A 19,171-nucleotide genomic window follows, 5' to 3' on the forward strand; every position below is an offset into this window, starting at 1 on the left:
TTTTTCATCTCGGCAACACCTGACTCTTGAGAAAAATATACTATCAAAGACTTACTAAACTATAGTATGAAAACATTTTTTTCTTATTTTTTAGTAATAGAGATGGGGCCTCATTATATTGCCCAAGTTGGTTGCAAACTCCTGGGCTCAAGCAATACCCGCCTTGGCCTCCCAAAGTGCTGAGATTATAGGCATGAGCCACCATACCAACCCTGAAAATATTTTAACTTGTAACTACAAAGCAATCTTACTAATACAACAAATGCTGGTTCACTTATTAGCTTGTGGAAACAATAATAATAATATTTACATCTAAAGTATGGTCTCAATTATCCTACTACTATGTATTAACCACTATAAGCCAAACATGGTGTTAGATGCTTGAAGCACATCATTAATCCATATTAGTGGGGAAGATATTATTACCATTTTATAGAGAAGAAAACTGAGAATTTATTTTACATATTCAAAGTCATATAATTATTAAAAGGTAGAACAAAGATTTGAACCCAGGTGTGTCTAATTTCCTGGCCTTTGCTCCCTTCATAATACTAAAATCCTGATTTCCACTTTAAACTTTTATTTTTTTTTGAGACAGAGTCTCACTTTGTCATCCAAGCTGGAGCGCAGTTGCATGATCTCACCTCACTGCAACCTCTGCCTCTCGGGTTCAAGCAATTTTTGTGCCTCTGTCTCCTGATTAGCTGGAATTATAGGTGCGCACCACCATGCCAGCTATTTTTTTTGTATTTTTAGTAAAGACGAGGTTTCACCATGTTGGCCAGGCTGGTCTTGAACTCCTGACCTCAAGTGATCTGCCTGCCTCAGCCTCCCAAAGTGCTGGGATTACAGGCGTGAGCCACTGCACCCATTCTCTCCTTTAAACTTTTAAAACATCAAAATAGGCTGGGTGCGGTGGCTCACGCCTGTAATCCCAGCACTTTGGGAAGCCAAGATGGGTGGATCATGAGGTCAGCCTGGCCAGCATGGTGAAACCCCGTCTCTACTAAAAAGACAAAAATTAGCTGGGCATGGTGGCATGCACCTATAGTCCCAGCTACTCAGGAGGTTGAGGCAGAAGAATCACCTGAACCTGGCAGGCAGAGGTTGCAGTAAGCTGAGATCGTGCTGCTGCACTCCGGCCTGGCGACAGAGCGAGACTCCATCTTAAAAATAAGTAAATAAAACATCAAAATAAGATTAGGACATCTAAGGGGTTATACCATCCTTTTTGACATGAAGAGAATAAGCAAACAGGCAGAAACTTGGAAACCAGGCAGCAATTTAGCAATTGACTCCTTATGGAATAAATGGCTTCATCATACTAAAGAATTATGCAGATAAATGCATTATTTAGGATACAAAACTAAATCCATTAACCCAATAGAAATTATTTTCCTCTAGGCCCGGGGCAGGGACTCGCGCCTATAATCCCAGCACATTGGCAGGCTGAGGTGGGTAAATCACCTAAGGTCAGGAGTTCGAGACCTGCCTGGCCAACACAGTGAAACCCAGTCTCTACTTAAAATACAAAAATTAGCTGGGCGTGGTGGCAGGTGCCTATAATCCCAACTACTTGGGAGGCTGAGCCAGGAGAATCACCTGAACCCAGGAGGCAGAGGGTGCAGTGAGCCAAGATCGCGCCATTGCACTCCAGCCTGGGCAACAAGAGTGAAACTCCATCTCAAAAAAAAAAAAAAAAAAAAAAAAGAAGAAATTATTTTCTTCTAAATATATGCTTCCTCCCCCAGCACATAGCTTCACTATTTTATGGATCTCTCTCTCTCCACCTGCATGCCCAATATAACAGTAAGTATTCAAGAGCTTTGCCTACTAGGGCAACATTGTAGAGGAAGCCAAGATGTGGCACATCTTTAAGAATTTTAACTACCTTCATTCTTCATGTTCTGTAAGTTTTTACTATTTTCAAATGCAATAATCAGCAAAAGGGGCATTTTAGTAAACTGTAACCACTTTTTAAAAAAATGCAATGAACTTATTCCTAATGCCAAACCCATACTATATAACTCAACATATTTGAAGGTTAGAATTTACAAAGAATCTGTTGTATTCCAAGATATGAGATGATTGTGTTGACTCACATTTCCTAAATATCAATCTGATCCCTTAGGCCACTAATGATCATGACTCACTAAAGATCAATGTAGTCAAAGTGAATAAACAGACTATGGACCTATTTGTTTTCATACATTCATCTCTAGTCTGGAGAAAGTCCTCAAAACAAAATATTCAAGTTTAGAATAACTGAGGTTATTTAAAGACATGCCTCTTTTTAGGATCAATACAAAGAACAATACCTCTGTGAGTTCAAGGAGATCGTCCGTTCTTCTGTCCCTCTCTTTGCCTGAGCAATTCTTTTCCTTTGTCTCAATTGACACTTTCCTCCTGAGTAAGCCATTGCTTCCGCTGCCCAGGCGGAGTCGGGCCGACACTTCTTCTGATAGGTCGGGCTCCAGGTGGTATCCCCTCCTCTGATCAAAAAAGTATCTAAATTCTACTGACATGTTTGATACTTGCAAATATAAACACGGATTACACATGAAATATAAAACTGCCACTAATGTGAAAGAAAAGAGAATTAGCAAATCCCCCAAGTGAGTAGATTTACCATATCTGTCTGTCCCTGCAAGGGGGAACAAAAAAAGCTCCAGACCTAGGCCTCACAGGACCCTCAGTCACAAACCATGAAACAGAACACTCACCACCTTCCCTGGAAGTAGCAAGAAAAGTATTTTCAGTTCTCCTATCACAATTAAAAACAGTATGTTTAAAAGATATTATGAAAGTTTTAAACAGCAAAAAATATGACCCACAATCCCATCACTCAGAATAAATCCCTACTATCTTTACCGTAACTAAACTTGGTTCTAGTTCATCCTTGTAAAAAGTCATTTTATATGACAAAAAATGCACAAAACATTAACGTACCACTTACTTCATTTTTGTAAAATGAACACCTATATAACCACAATTGTGGTAAACAAATAGAATTCTGCCAGCACCCCAGAACATATCATCTCTTTCCAGAGATGTATGACTTTTAAGAAATTCTCCCTAAGAAGCCATCAAATGTAGGTAATGTGTTGGTATGGAGGCAGGTTGGTCTCTCATAAACAAAGGTGGCTACTGTAGGGGCAAAACTCCAACAACTCAGAAGGCAGAAAAAAGTTGTGTATTTTCAATGTTTCCTGTTGCTTTGTTGCCTTTTTTTTTTTTTTTTTTTTTTGGAGACAGAGTCTCACTGTGTCACCCAGGCTGGAGTGCAGTGGTATGATCACAGCTCACTGCAGCCTTGACCTCTTGGGCTCAAGCGATCCTCCCACCTTAGCTTCCCGAGTAGCTGGGACTACAGATGTGCCACCATGCCTGGCTAAGTTTTAAATTTTTTTGTGGAGACAGTCTCACTATGTTGCCCAGGCTGGTCTCAAACTCCTGGGCTCAAGTGATCCTTCTGCCTTGGCCTCCCAAAGTTCTGGTATTACAGGTATGAGCCACTGTGCCTGGCTGGCTTGCTGCTTTTTTAAAGAAAAACAACAGAATTAACAATCAAAGTAACACATATATATATATATGCTTTTTCTTGCTTTTCATAGGCACCAAAAGTTATGTAAGAACACAGATATCAAATGTAACGGGGATTTTCACTTACACTTTCATTTTCAAATCTGATTCCGATCATCTTCTCCGTATCAGAAATTTTCCCCTTTGAACACCTAAGGAAACAAATTGAGAGATGACAGACTTCTGCTATATGACTTACATCCTAGTTTTAGAAATAAGATTTCATGGCTGGGCGCGGTGGCTCAAGCCTGTAATCCCAGCACTTTGGGAGGCCGAGACGGGCGGATCACAAGGTCAGGAGATCGAGACCATCCTGGCTAACACGGTGAAACCCCGTCTCTACTAAAAAAATACAAAAAAACTAACCGGGCAAAGTGGCGGGCGCCTGTAGTCCCAGCTACTTGGGAGGCTGAGGCAGGAGAATGGCGTCAACCCAGGAGGCGGAGCTTGCAGTGAGCTGAGATTCAGCCACTGCACTCCAGCCTGGGCGACAGAGCAAGACTCCGTCTCAAAAAAAAAAAAAAAAAAAAAAAAAAAAGATTTCATAATTTGTAAATAAAAATTGCCTTGAGTTTATACAATACTCTAAACCAAGAGTCGACAAACTTTTCTGAAAAGGAACAGACGGTATTTTAGGCTTTGCAGGTTTTATGGTCTTCGGCACATCGTGGCAACTCTGCCACTGTAATTTAAAAGCAGCCATAGATAGTATGTAAATGAATTCGCATGTTCCAGTAGAAATTTACTATACAAAAATAGGTAAGTAGACCAGATTTGGCCCATGGGCCATAGTTTACAAACTCTGCTGTAAACCATCATCCCAAAATCCTAAAGCATGCAGAGCTCCCTTTACTGTTCCTATCCTAAAAACACTGATCACTAGACATCCCCACACCAACCAAACTCCCATCTAAGAAGCATGTGTTTCTCCCAACCACTGATGCCTGAGAGATAAAGGGCACCCCCCAACCCACCAGGCTAGGGTTCTGACACAAGAACTAGCTACCTATCTACCCAAATATGCTGACCAACTACCAGAACTCAAGAGAGTTCACAGTTCCTCAGAACTGCTTACTCATAAATACGGCTTAGAAAATAAGAAAATATATATTAAAAGAAAGTGTAGAATGAACTGAATATACGTACCTCTTTTCACTTCTCAATGAACATAGAGGTCCCCTTGTTTCAACAAGTCTATCTGTGAGGATGGTAAAGAAAAGATTAAATGTTTCCTTCATTAATGAATAATATAGTTAGAATTTCAGCTTACAGAGTTTCCACAATGTCAAGACATTCCTCTACATTGAAATGCTACAGTGAATTCCAAAGACACTAGCCTCCCTATACACTAAGTTGCCTAAAAAAATGCATACATATCTTTGCTACATATCTTTGTCGTTTAAATATAATCTTTACTATAAACTGAGTGATACCTGCTTATTTGGTAAGCTGTCATTTAGTGGACAGTAAGTGGAGAAATATAAGGAAATTGTTAAATAGGGAATATAATAAAATTTCAGCTCACAAAAGAGTTGCTACTATCTAGCAGCTTAAGGATAATTATCCAGAGCCATGTTATGAATCTACTTCACCTTGAAACAGCTGTTCTACTAAACTCCTAGATAAGCCCCAGTCAATGCTGTGAGGTGGTTTTTTTTTTTTTTGAGACAGAGTCTCGCTGTCGCCCAGGCTGGAGTGCAGTGGTGTGATCTTGGCTCACTGCAACATCCACCTCCCAGGTTCAGGCGATTCTACTGCCTCAGCCTCCCAAGTAGCTGGGATTACAGGCAAGTGCCACCATGCCTGGCTAATTTTTGTATTTTTAGTAGAGATGGAGTTTTACCATGTTGTCCAGGCTGGTCTTGAACTCCTGACCTCAGGTGATCCACCTGCCTTGGCCTCCCAAAGTGCTGGGATTACAGGCGTGAGCCACCACGCCTGGCCCAATGCCGTGAGATTTGACAGTATTTTGGTACACCATCTACACTTGAATGTCAATTTTCTACCTCATATGAACACTGTAACATGAAATAAGGTCAATATATTAAGACAAGGCTAAATCTAGGAACTCACATTGTTTTGGAACAAACTGAGTTGTTTTGACTCCGTGATTTTGCTCTTCCCCCCAGCCTTTGGTCTTTAATGTGTCCATCTGACTTCTTTGAGAACTTAGAAACACAAAAAGCCAGGGAGATCAGATACAAAAGCAAAGTGTATCATTAATATGCATTATCTCTGTCCAGCAAGCTTCTCCAAATAGGGGTGATTGACTACCCAATTATATCAAATTACAACAGAAAGGAAACAACTACATGGGACTAGGATAAAAGGAGTCTAATCCTGATTCTAATAATATTTCAGCCAAGTTACCTGAACTCCAGTTTCTCTATTTGTAAAATCAGAGGTTCTGAATCCCCAGTGACGCATTAACCAAAAAATCTCAGTGTGACAAAACTCAGATTAAAAGATAAAAAACTTTTTAAGCTATATATTTAAATCAATCCTGAAACAATACATTAAAAGCAAGAACTCAGCCAGGCGTGGTGGCTCACGCCTGTAATCCCAGCACTTTGGGAGGCCGAGGCGGGCGGATCACGAGGTCAGGAGTTCGAGACCAACCTGACCAACATGCTGAAACCCCGTCTCTACTAAAAACAAAAAAAAAATTAGCTGGACATGGTGGCACGCGCCTGTAATCCCAGCTACTCAGGAGGCTGAGGCAGGAGAATTGCTTGAACCCTAGAGGCAGAGGTTGCAGTGAGCGGAGATGCAGCCACTGCACTCCAGCCCAGGTGACAGAGGGAGACCCCACCTCAAAAAATAAAAAATTTAAAAATTTAAAAAATAGAAAAAAATAAAAGCAAGAACTCTTTTTTTTTGTTTTTTTTTTTTTTTTTGAGACGGAGTCTCACACTGTCACCCAGGCTGGAGTGCAGTGATATGATCTCGGCTCACTGAAATCTCCACCTCCTGGGTTCAAGCAATTCTCCTGCCTCAGCTTCCCAAATAACTGGGATTACTGGCGCCCACCACTACACCTAGTTAATTTTTGTATTTTTAGTAGAGATGGAGTTTCGCCATGTTGGTCAGGCTGGTCTCGAAGTCCTGACCTCCAGTGACCCACCTGTCTCAGTCTCCCAAAGCGCTGGGATTACAGGTGTGAGCCATCGCACCCGGCCAAAAGCAGGAACGTTCAAAAGCATAAATAGTTTGAGGGTTTCGCCAACATGACAAAGCCAAGAGATCATTAAACATACTGCTGCTTCCAACATGTGGCTGCTCAAAATGGAGAAAATACTGACATTCTGACTAAATCTAAAGAATTTTTTTTAAAAGTTCACAACTGATTAATCTGTTATTTCTGCATTCAAAAGCTAGATAGTAGGCCGGGTGTGGTGGCTCACGCCTGTAATCCCAGCACTCTGGGAAGCTGAGGCGGGCGGATCACCTGAGGTCAGGTGTTCGAGACCGGTCTGGCCAACATGGCGAAACCCCGTCTCTACCAAAAATACAAAAAATTAGCTGGGTATGGTGGCGGACGCCTGTAATTCCAGCTACTCAGGAGGCTGAGGCAGGAGAATTACTTGAACCCAGGAGGCGGAGGTTGCAGTGAGCCGAGATTGCATCATTGCACTCCAGCCTGGGCAACAAGAGTGAAACTCCGGCCAGGCACGGTGGCTCATGCCTGTAATCCAGTACTTTGGGAGGCCGAGGCAAGCAGATCACGAGGTCAGGAATTCAAGACCAGTCTGACCAACATGGTGAAAACCCCGTCTCCACTAAAAATACAAAAAATTAGCCAGGCATAGTGGTGCGCGCCTGTAATCCCAGCTACTAAGGAGGCTGAGGCAGGAGAATCGCTTGAACTTGGGAGGTGGAGGTTACAGTGAGCTAAGATCATGCCATTGCACTCCAGCCTGGGTGACACAGCGAGACTCCATCTCAAAAGAAAAAAGAAAAAAAAAAGAGTGAAACTCTATCTCAAAAAAAAAAAAAAAAAAGCTAGATAGTATTGCGTGACTTTTTAACCTTCAATTTGCTATTTATATAATTTCTGGGATCCCTGTGTTTTCTCACACCCCTTGTTAGAATTACCCAGTGTACCTCAATCCTGAGCTCACACATTTTTTGTCCTCCTTTCATAGGCAAATACAAGGCCAGATATCACTTCCTTCTGTCACTCTCATCTATTAATATTTGCTCAAATCATTAGAGGATTTAATTAACAAGCTGTATTATAAGGAAAATTCTTATGACCTGGGAGACTTTAATCTTGCCTCTAGCGGGTTTCCAAATGTGCTAAGATTCGATCTCTATGCTACCACAGGGACTAGGTGTGTCTCATGGGGTGGGGGTGAGGCGGGGGAAAGAAAAAAGACAAAAAGAAAGACTGTGAGGAGGTGAAGGAGAAAGGAAGGAAGGAAGGGAGAGGGGAGAAATGGAGAGATGGGCAGGAGCAGGGTGGGGAAGGGAGGCAGAGAGAGAGTTTGTGGGAAATGTATGCTGGGAAGGTTGAAGAAACTCTCTGCCTCCTGAGAGACCTACTTCAACCAGTGATCTACTTTTTTATATAAGAGTTTAAAGTAAAAATTCAACAAAGGGTCCTAAAGGTAACATAAAATTTTACTTTGCAAACCACTGTTACATATTATCCATTACTAGATAAATATCCAGGCAAATGACAGGGCTAGTTCTCTCAGGTTTAACCTCTTCTTTCAATAAAGCCCTTCCCACCAATACTTTCTCCAAAAACAAACCAAAAAAACCTAGCAAAGCATTATCTATTAGCTCATTGTTACCTGTGATAACCTGAAGTTACAGGACAGACAGAGTTTCCATGACCACTTTCTTTAAGTCGTTCCAATAACCTTCGGTACTTCTCTCTTTCCTCTTTTTGAACACCCTAAATAAAAGAAAGCATGTTAGATAAGTACCAGCACATTAAATTTATAATTAAAAGGCCAAATGTAACCCATAGATGTGTTTTATTTGCCAGCACTGTGTTTTTAATATTTCTTTGAATTAATTACTAACTTTATACATTTTTTAAAAATAAAAAAATCTGGCCTCCTTCAATCAACTGAATCCACAATCTATAGCTATGTAGGGCTATCCCATTTAGATGGGCCACTGCTCTCCAGGCCACTTTATTCATGTTATCTGCTAAATTCTGATGGCATCTAGGTTTTTGACAGAACTGGGTTGAACAGAATTAGGTTAACTATAAAAAAACTCAGCAGAAATCATCCACTTGCATAACGAGAACATGCAGCTTCCAAAATGAATTGGCCTCACCAACATCACCAGTAACCTCTATGGCTACATTCAACAGACACTTTTCCAGTCCTTATGTTACTTGATCTTTCTTCAGCATTTCACCCTGCTGACCTGCCTTGCCTTCCTAGACAATAAGTTCTGATTCTTTTTTCTCTGTCTCCACTGCAGATTATTCCTTTTGCCTACATCATACTGATGGTTTTGCCCATATCTCTTCTTGCACTACATTCCTTCCCTGAATAATCTCATCAGGTCCCTTGATTTAAATAGCACCAATAGGTTAAAGATTCAGAAATGTGTCTCCTCCTCAAAATTCCCATCACCTATATCCATGAGCTTCCAGGAGAGGTTTTCTTGTGGGTTTCACAGGGAGTTTAAACAATGTCCAAAACTGGAGTCATCATCTTCCCTGTAAACATAGGGCTATCTTGGTAAGTGACACATAGTGACTCCAAAACTGAAATCTGGGACTCAGACCCTTCTATGTACTTTATATCACACTTAATCAACAGATACGTCCTTGCTAATACTACTTACCAATATTTCTAGAGTGTATCTTCTGCATATTCCCCTGTAGATATTTGCTCAGACCCATTTCTGACTTCTCATCTGAAGTATTGAGACTGAAATATTTAATACATCATCTTTTTTTTTTTTTTTTTTGAGACGGAGTCTCGCTTTGTCACCCAGGCTGGAGTGCAGTGGTGTGATCTCAGCTCACTGCAAGCTCCGCTTCCTGCGTTCACGCCATTCTCCTGCCTCAGCCTCCAGAGTAGCTGGGACTACAGGTGCCCGCCACCACGCCCGGCTAATTTTTTGTATTTTTAGTAGAGACAGGGTTTTACCATGTTAGCCAGGATGGTCTCGATCTCCTGACCTCGTGATCCGCCCACCTTGGCCTCCCAAAGTGCTGGGATTACAGGCTGAGCCACCGCGCCTGGCCTTTAATACATCATCTTAAAACCCCTTTCAGGGCTATGGTTCATTCCCCTCTCTCTGCCTGCTCATCAAATAGCAACTATTTATGTATAAACTCTTAGAGGGCAGGAACCGCATTTCATTTAATCTTGAATTGCTAGCACAGTACAACTAGCACAGTACCTGGGACCCAAATAAATATTTCTTTGATGAACTAAATTAAACAAGTGACTCAGAAAACTAGTTGGCAAGTGAAATAGCAGATAGTCCTGGGGAGTGCCAGATACAGGAATAATTCTAAATTTTCTTGGAATAAAGGAAAACCTCAAAAGGAAAGTAAAAAGATTGACTCTTCACCATGCTGAGTGCTCTGAAAGGTGAAGGAAAAAGCAGAGATGCACACCATTTACTTCCCCTTCCTTAGTCACTGTTATTAAAGTTTATAAAAAGAAACAAGTTAGGGCTGGGCACGGTGGCTCATGCCTGTAATTCCAGCACTCTGGGAGGCTGACGCTGGAGGATCGCTTGAGCCCAGGAGTTTGAAACCAGCCTAGGCAACATAGTGATATCCCATCTCTCTATATAAAAAAAAAACTTGGTAACTTTTTAAAAAAAAAAGTGAGTTAGACTAATTCAGGTACCCAAAAAGAATCTAATCTTGGCCAGGTGCAGTGGCTCATGCCTGTTATCCCAGCACTTTGGGAGGCTGAGGTGGGTGGATCACCTGAGGTCAGGAGTTCAAGACCAGCCTGGACAACATGGTGAAATCTTATCTCTACTAAAAATACAAAAGATTAGCTGGGGGTGGTGGCACATGCCTGTAATCCCAGCTACTTGGGAGGGTGAGGCAGGAGAATCACTTGAACCTGGGAGGTGGAGGGTGCAGAGAGCCAAGATAGTGCCATTGCACTCCAGCCTGGGCAACAATAGCGAAACTCTGTCTCAAAAAAAAAAAGGGGGGATCTAATCTTATCTCTTCCTAATATGACTCTTTTTTCTTCCTTATAATAAAAATAACTACATCTAAAACTTGACTAAATTATATGTATCTAGAATATCTATAGAAGAATACATATAGGTATCAGAGGTTACTTGCCAAGAAGTAAACATGGTGGTGGAAGCCAGGTATGGAAGGGAGTCTGAGAAACTTAGTCACTGTACATACTTTAGTACCCTTTGAAATATATGACATGCGCTAGAACATGGGAGACAGAGGTTGCAGTGAGCCAAGACTGCACCACTGCACCCAGCATGGGTGATAGAGTCTCACTCTGTCTCAAAAAAAAAAAAAAAGGAAAAAAGAAATATATAACATAGTAGATATATTATTTGCTCCCAAAAATATTCATTAAAAATTATTTTTAGTCTTCTAATTTTTATTACTCAAAAAAGTTTCATTTTTAAATTTAGCTATCTGACTGTGTGTCTGTCTTCAACACTTTCACAACGATTTTCTGCCCCTTGATAAGCAACATGCTTGATCCTGTCACAGACTCATTGAGCACACAGGGCCACTATAGGCCCTGCTAATGTGATCTGGACAATCTCATAAGAACTTTAGGTCTCAGCATGAACCCCTCAAAGTCTGCCTGGGCACAAGCTGCATGCAGATTTTTGGTGCATCTGGGTTTGAGACAGCCTCATTTTGTTAAAGGCTGTATTGTAGGAAAACCTACAATGGTATGTCAAACTTTGAACCATTCTGAGTGTCTCTAGGCAGCATCTTTGGGAAGAGCTGCAAAATTTTTTTTTAAACAAATCAAGCTAAAAAGGCTTACCTCCTCCACAGTACAATGGGGACGCCTCAGACCCTTGCCACTCTCTTCAGAAATCATCTCTGTTACAGCCTGTTCCTGAGGTTTCCACATTAAAGAACTCTCTGGATTACCTTTGCTATGGCGACGGCCACCTGGTCTTCTATTATAGCCTTCTGAGTTCAAAGTAAAACTGAGCAACAGAAAAAAAGAAGAAAAAAGTGTCACCATGCTGCTTAAATTGCTGGAATCTAAGCTCTAGACCATCCTGTGATTAAGTTGCTTTAGGTGAAGCTTACTCCTGGCAAGTCAGACAAGTACAATTATGCAAAAGTTAGATCTATCCCTAGAGCACAGGGCACCCTAGCATTCCACTATGGAATGTCTGTTTCTAAACTAGAATTGCCACACAAAGAAAGCCTCTGCCTTCCTTTTCATGTCCATTTCCAACCCCAACTCTAGATTTAGCTCCCCTATTGCACATACCCCTTCTGATACTGCATTTTTCCTTTAGTCACCTGGAACCACTGAAATTCATTATTGGTGTGATTTATTTAATGTCTATATGCCACACTAAACTTTTAAATTCCATGAAAAGAGCTTACATCCTTTCACCACTGTATCTTAGTACAGGGTCTAAGCCAAAAGGCCCTCAATGAATATCTGCCGAATGCTAAATTAATAAATGCCAAAAGAACTGAAGTCTGGAATTTGCACCCAGTCACAGTTGCTGGTGACAAAATCTGCCTTTCCTGCCATTACCAACAATGTGACAAACTGACATCATGTCCCTCTTTCCTTGGGTGACACTTTTGAAATGAATACCACTCACGTGGTGTTTCAAAAAAAAAAAGGCATAATCTGAAACAAATCATCAGTAAATATCAGACAAAATTAAAATATTAATGCCAATGAACACAAAGAAAGGGCAAGGAATTGTTGCAGAATAAAGTAGATCAAAGAGACATGAAAACTATGTGCAATACACAATCCTGCACTGGATCCTGTATTAGGAAAAAGAAAAAGCTGTAAGAGAAAAATTTAAATAAGACCTGTAGATTACATAATAGTATTATATCAATGTTAATTTCCTGATGTTGGTAATCCATGATCATGTAAGTGAATGCCCTTATTTTTTTTTTATTTTATTTTTTTTGAGACAGAGTCTTGCTCTGTCGCCCAGGCTGGAGTGTAGTGGCACAATCTTGGCTCACTGCAACCTCTGCCTCCTGGGTTCACACCATTCTCCTGCCTCAGCCTCCCGAGTAGCTGGGACTATAGGCGCCTGCCACTACGCCCAGCTAATTTTTTGTATTCTTTAGTAGAGACGGGGTTTCACTGTGTTAGCCAGGATGGTCTTGATCTCCTGACCTCGTGATTCACTGGCCTCGGCCTCCCAAAGTGCTGGGATTACAGGCGTGAGCCACCGCACCCGGCCTTTTTTTTTTTTTTTAAGACGAAGTCTTGCTCTTGTCCCCCAGGCTGGAGTGCAATGGTGCGATCTCAGCTCATTGCAACCTCCGCCTCCCTGGTTCAAGCAATTGTCCTGCCTCAGTCTCCCGAGTAGCTACGACTACAGGTGCCTGCCACCACGCCTGGCTAATTTTTTGTATTTTAAGTAGAGACGGGGTTTCACCACGTTGGCCAGGCTGGTCTCAAACTCCTGACCTCAGGTGATCCGCTCTCCTCGGCCTCCCAAAGTGCTGGAATTACAGGCGTGACCCACCGCACCCAGCCTTGAATGCCCTTATTCTTAAGAAATAAACAGACTCAGCCAGGCGCAGTGGCTCTGTGAGCCTAGATCACACCACTGCACTCCAGCCTGGGCGACAGGGCGAGACTCCTTCTCAAAAAAAAAAAAAAAACCAAAAACCAAAAAAAAAACAAAAAACATGGAGCAAAAACTAACAAAGCTGAAGGAGAAATTGACAAATCCACAATTTTGGTAGAAAACTCAATTCCTGACTTATCAATCAATAAAAAAGTTGGCAGAAAAATCACTAACACCTGGAAAACATTATCAACCAACCTGACCTGACATTTAGGTCACTCTACCCAACAACAGCAGAATATGCATTCTTTTCAAGTGTACATGGAACATCATCCAACTGGACCATACTCTAGGTCATAAAACACACATTAAAAAACTTAAAAGAAATGAAATCATACAAAGCATATTCTCTAACCATAATAGAAGCTAGAAATCAATAACAGAAAGATATCTGCAAAGTCCCAAATATTTGGAAATTAAACAACATATTTCTATTCTTTTAAACCACAGGTCAAAGAGGAAGTAAAACAGAAATTAGAAAATATTTATTTATTTATTTATTTATTTATTTGAGACGGAGTCTCACTGTGTTGCCAGGCTGGAGTGCAGTGGTGCAATCTCGGCTCATTGCAACCTCTGCCTTCTGGGTTCAAGCGATTCTCCTGCCTCAGCCTCTTGAGTAGCTGGGATTATAGGTGCGCAACACCTCGCCCGGCTAGTTTTTTTGTATTTTTAGTAGAGACGGGGTTTCACCATGTTAGCCAGGATGGTCTCGATCTCCTGACCTCGTGATCCACCCGCCTCGGCCTCCCAAAGTGCTGGGATTACAGGCTTGAGCCACCGCGCCCAGCCGACATCTCTTATAATAACCACAACATAATCACCAAATTCAGGAACTTTTGCAACAGTACAATGTAATATGTAGCCCATATTCAAATATCTCTAAAGCTATTAAAAAATAACCTTCATAGCAATTTTGTCCCATCTAAAATCTAATCCAGGATCTCACATTGCATGCATTTAGTTATCACCTATCTTTGATCTCCTTCAGTCTGAAACAATTTTTCAGCTTTTCTTTATCTTTTTAATGAATACAGACCTATTGTTTTGTAGAATGAACATTAATTTCAGTTTAACCAGCTTTCTCATAATTAGAGTCTATCGTTTTTGCAGGAATGCTGCATTTAGTGATGATGTCTTTCTCAGGACAATACATGTGAATGCCATGATGTCAGTATGTCCAACTGCTGGCAATTTCACTTTGATCTCTTGGTTAAGGTGGTGTCAGTCGTGCTTCTCCACTTTATTTTTCCCTTTGTAATTAATAAGTAATGTGGGCTGGGCGTGGTGGCTCATGCCTGTAATTCCAGCACTTTGGGAGGCCAAGGCGGGTGGATCACCTGAGGTCAGGACTTCGAGACCAGCCTGGCCAACATAGTGAAATCCTGTCTCTACTAAAAATACAAAATTAGCTGGGCATGGTGGCGCGTCCCTGTAGTCCCTGCTACTCAGGAGGCTGAGGCAGGACAATCGCTTGAACCTGGGAGGCAGAGGTTGCAGTGAGCTAAGATCATGCCACTGAACTCCAGCCTGGGCGACAGAGCAAGACTCCATCTCAAAAAAAAAAAGTAATGTGTAAGGAGATATTTTGAGTTTATGTAAATTTCAGTGCCTCATCAAACTTTTTTTTTTTTTTTTTTTTTTTTTTTTTTTTAGACAGAGTCTCACTGTCTCCCAGGCTGGAATGCAGTGATGTGATCTCAGCTCACCGCAACCTCTGCCTCCAGGTTCAAGCAATTCTACTGTCTTAGCCTCCTGAGTAGCTGGGATTACAGGTGCGTGCCGCCACATCTAGTTAATTTTTCTATTTTTAGTAAAGACGGGATGTCACCATGTTTGGCCAGGCTGCAAACTTATTTACTAGTTTTTGGCTCAATTGATGATTCCTGCCCATATCAGTTACTACCATGACAGTTACAAAATGGTGATTTTCTAATTCTATCATTCCTTCCACACTTATTAGTTGGCATTCTACTATAAAGATCTTTCCCCTCCCCAACCATATATATTTATTTATTAGCATCTGAGTCCCTGTCTTTATTCATTTTGATGTTTAAATTATCCCATCTGGCCAGTGAAAGCCCCTTCGAAATCTCCTCCTCTGTCAGGGTGGCATGCCCCAGTTTTTGAACACTCCTTTACTTGCTGGCACAAGATGTTCAGACTCACTTTATACTTTCCTTCCTAGCCCTACACTCAACCATTACTCAACTCCAGAGGGCGCTAGTTTTTAGCTTCTCATTCCTATATATAAGTGGATAGCCAAGGAGTACCAAGTATTTGAATAAAGACTAACCTGAAAGATCAGACCAAAATAAACAAACACAGAGGGAGAGGGCACAAACCAGAAGGGAGCACTCAAAACATATTTTAAAATAATAAACAGCTTTAGAGAAATAAGGAAAGATTTTGCATCCTTATAAGAACAAGATGCTTAGAGAAAGAAAAAAAATATTGGGAATAGGCAGGGGGAGAACTTTTCTAACTTAAAAACTGAGTCAGAAAAGAATTAGTAAAAAATGTTTTTAAAAAGAGCAAGAAGGCCGGGCACAATGGCTCACGCCTGTAATCCCAGCACCTTGAGAGGCTGAAGTGGGCGGATCACCTGAGGTCAGGAGTTTGAGACTGGCCTGGCCAACATGGTGAAACTGTCTCTACTAAAAATGCGAAAAATAGCTGGGAGTGGTGGCGTGCCCCTGTAATCCCAGCTACTCGAGAGGCTCAGAATTGCTTGAACCCGGGAGGCAGAGGCTGCAGTGAGCCGAGACTGTGCCACCGAACTGCCTGGGTGACAGAGGGAGACCCCATCTCAAAAAAAAAAAAAAAAAAAAAAAAAAAAAAAAAAAAAAAAAGCAAGAACAACAGAAGGAGAGAATAAATGGGAAAATTAGATAAATCCAGAAAGTCTAATGTCCAAGCAATAAAAATTCTACAAAGATATAAAAACAGGAGGGAAGAAAACTATTAATAATAACATTTCACAGAATTGATGGCTATGACCACTGTATGAAAACTAACCAGGCCATGTACACTTATAATTTCAGCACTCCTCTGTATGCATAATTATATTTTTAAGTTGAGAATAAAATAAGTGACAAGTCTTTCTAAAACAGTTTTCAAAATCAGATGCTATGGGCATATAATACAGTAGAAAATGTAAGGCCGGGCACGGTAGCTCACGTCTGTAATCCCAGCACTTTGGGAGGCCAAGGCAGGTGGATCACCTGAGGTCAGGAGTTCGAGACCATCCTGGCCAACATGGTGAAACCCCGTCTGTACTAAAAATACAAAAATTAGCCGGGCATGGTTGTGGGGGGCACCCGTAATCCCAGCTACTCAAGAGGCTGAGGCAGGGGAATTGCTTGAACCCGGAAGGCAGAGGTCACAGTGAGCCAAGATCGCACCAATGCGCTCCAGCCTGGGCGACAGAGCAAAACTCCATCTCAAAAAAAAAAAAAAAAGAAAATATAACACACACCTAAGCTCAAGTCTCTCACTGGCTGCATGACATTCAGCAAGTTACTAACCTCAGAGTACTTAGTAGGACTACATAATAGAACAAAAGTGAGACTGCCTAGCAAGAATGAGCACCTAATAAATGCTAAGTTTCCATTTACAGAAAGACAGAATTTAACACTTACCCAAAGGAAGGCAGGACTCTGCGTGGCTGATCTCGGGTTACTGTCACTCTGATCTTTGGATAGTCACTTATTCCATTAGGAGATTTATTACCTATTTAAAAAATGCATTTGTAATTGCGAAATGAAAAATCACCTGCAAACAGTCTGCATAAGGAAAGAAAAAAAATCTGTGAGCAACCTACATCATAGAGCTAAATAAACACCTTGCTTTTCAATTTCTATTAAGAGCACAGGAGTCGAGCACAAATTTTGTAGAAGTTAAAGGAAAGCAATAGGGCTTAGTTTGTTTTTGATCTCAGACAGGTAATAACAGAATTCACTAGCAGGCTTTGCTTATTTTGCTTGATGGAACTATTAAGAGGCCATCAAGAACTCAAAGATTATAACTCTCTGTAATCTAATCAACTGGAGTAAACTGTTCAAATTCAAACCAGCCATATGTTTGGCTGGTAACATACCTAAAATATGAAAAATTCTGAATTCCTAAGCACATCTCGCTCCCAGGGGGTGCAGATAAAGAGATTGTGGACCTCTTTACACAAGAAACCTGCCCTAGGAATACGTGGGCTTCTCTCATTAGACTACACAAAACCCACAGAAACACAGTAGTGCCAGCATCTAGAGGCACAAGATAAATCTACCATCCCTCACATATGTCAATTTTAATAGTAAACAACTCTAAACAAATATTCCAAACAGATGATAAAATTCAATTTATATTAATTTTCTAAATAAAATAAAAGGCTTCAAAGAAATATCATCTTTGGGCCGGGCGCTGTGGCTCACACCTGTAATCCCAGCACTTTGGGAGGCCAAGGTGGGCAGATCACCTGAGGTCAGGAGTTCAAGATCAGCCTGACCAACATGGAGAAACCCCGTCTCTACTTCTAAAAATACAAAATTAGCCAGGGTGGTAGTGCATGCCTGTAATCCCAGCCACTCAGGAGGCTGAAGCAGGAGAATCGCTTGAACCCGGGAGGCGGAGGTTGCAGTGACCCGAGATCGCACCATTGCTCTCCAGCCTGGGCGACAAGAGCGAAACTCCATCTCAAAAAAAAAAGAAAAAAATCATCTTTGTTCCAAGATTTTAGGAGCTAGCTTCTCAGACACAGGGGTATGTATTTATTCTCCTTTGCTTTTCTCTACCCCAGAGGTACTTTTAAAAAAAGTTTGAAAAGCACAACTCTAAGTCTTCTATCATTTTCTTAACTTCTTCCACTTTTGAATTTTAAACCTACAACTTCTCTAAGCTCCTTTTCCCTAACTTCCTTCCCTTCCAGTTTTACAAGCCTACCTGAATGGCAGACATCACAACTATTTTGCAGGATTCTGGCTTCTTCCTACTTTTCCCCACCACAGCATTTTGTATAGTGCATATATATAATAATGACAATTCAACTTTAAGATCTAAGGATGACATGGAAGTCCCTAGTCGATAAAACTGTGATAACTGGGAACCTAAGGCTGCTCCCCAACTAGATGATGAACTCCTAAAGGACAGGAATAAGGTTTTATTATTTTGTTATTCTTGATAACTTAGCTCAGGACCTGGCACAGAGTAAGTTCTCAGGAAATGTTTTTGCTTTTTTCTTTTTTTTTAAATGAATGAACCTTTTTAATATGACCTTGATCTAAGTCACATTGAGGACACTGATAATACAAACAAAAAACAACAGTAAATTCAAAGACAACAATTCTGAAGAAAAGCTATTTGCTTTTTAGAACAGTAGAAAGAATGTCTTTCTCATCCCAATCCAAATCAGTGTTTTCCTTTCATATTTTCAAAATGTAGGAAAAAATGGGCAGAAGGAGGTAGGGGGAACAGAAATATTTTTGACCACCTCACCCAGTTTCAGCATGTTGTTCCAGGATCCAGAACCTGTCAGTTCACAAGATGAAGAGTTCGAAAATACCTTAAAATCAAACATAATCACTTCTGTAGCATCTCAATTTTGTTATCTAAGTAAGTTTCTATTATGAAAACATAACTTTTTCTTAGGTAGCTCACAGAAGAGATACCATCAATAAGACCTAAGGTTTAATTTGTCAAGACTCACAAAACGATGTAGAAATAACAATTCCAAGGCCAGGCGCAGTGGCTCACGCCTGTAATCCCAGCACTTTGGGAGGCTGAGGAGGGCGGATCACAAGGTCAGGAGTTCCGAGAC

At 41.0% G+C, this 19,171-nt stretch overlaps 1 protein-coding gene across 2 annotated transcripts in view; it reads right to left on the bottom strand.

Moving 5' to 3' along the window:
* Window positions 1-19,171, bottom strand: part of SENP2 (SUMO specific peptidase 2) — a 44,979-nt gene that overhangs the window by 12,736 nt on the left and 13,072 nt on the right. Inside the window, exons 4-11 of one of the 2 annotated variants that reach the window (XM_037988482.2) lie at window positions 18,850-18,916; window positions 17,004-17,094; window positions 11,556-11,724; window positions 8,382-8,485; window positions 5,656-5,750; window positions 4,729-4,780; window positions 3,671-3,734; window positions 2,319-2,492 (exon numbers count right to left, since the gene is read on the bottom strand). In XM_037988482.2, the coding sequence (XP_037844410.2) occupies window positions 2,319-2,492; window positions 3,671-3,734; window positions 4,729-4,780; window positions 5,656-5,750; window positions 8,382-8,485; window positions 11,556-11,724; window positions 17,004-17,094; window positions 18,850-18,916 (816 nt within the window). The remainder of the gene's footprint in view (window positions 1-2,318; window positions 2,493-3,670; window positions 3,735-4,728; window positions 4,781-5,655; window positions 5,751-8,381; window positions 8,486-11,555; window positions 11,725-17,003; window positions 17,095-18,849; window positions 18,917-19,171) is intronic. The other variant, XM_073023378.1, reaches the window with a different exon arrangement.

This window comes from Chlorocebus sabaeus, chromosome 15 (genome assembly GCF_047675955.1).
Source record: "Chlorocebus sabaeus isolate Y175 chromosome 15, mChlSab1.0.hap1, whole genome shotgun sequence".
Lineage (NCBI taxonomy): Eukaryota > Metazoa > Chordata > Mammalia > Primates > Cercopithecidae > Chlorocebus > Chlorocebus sabaeus.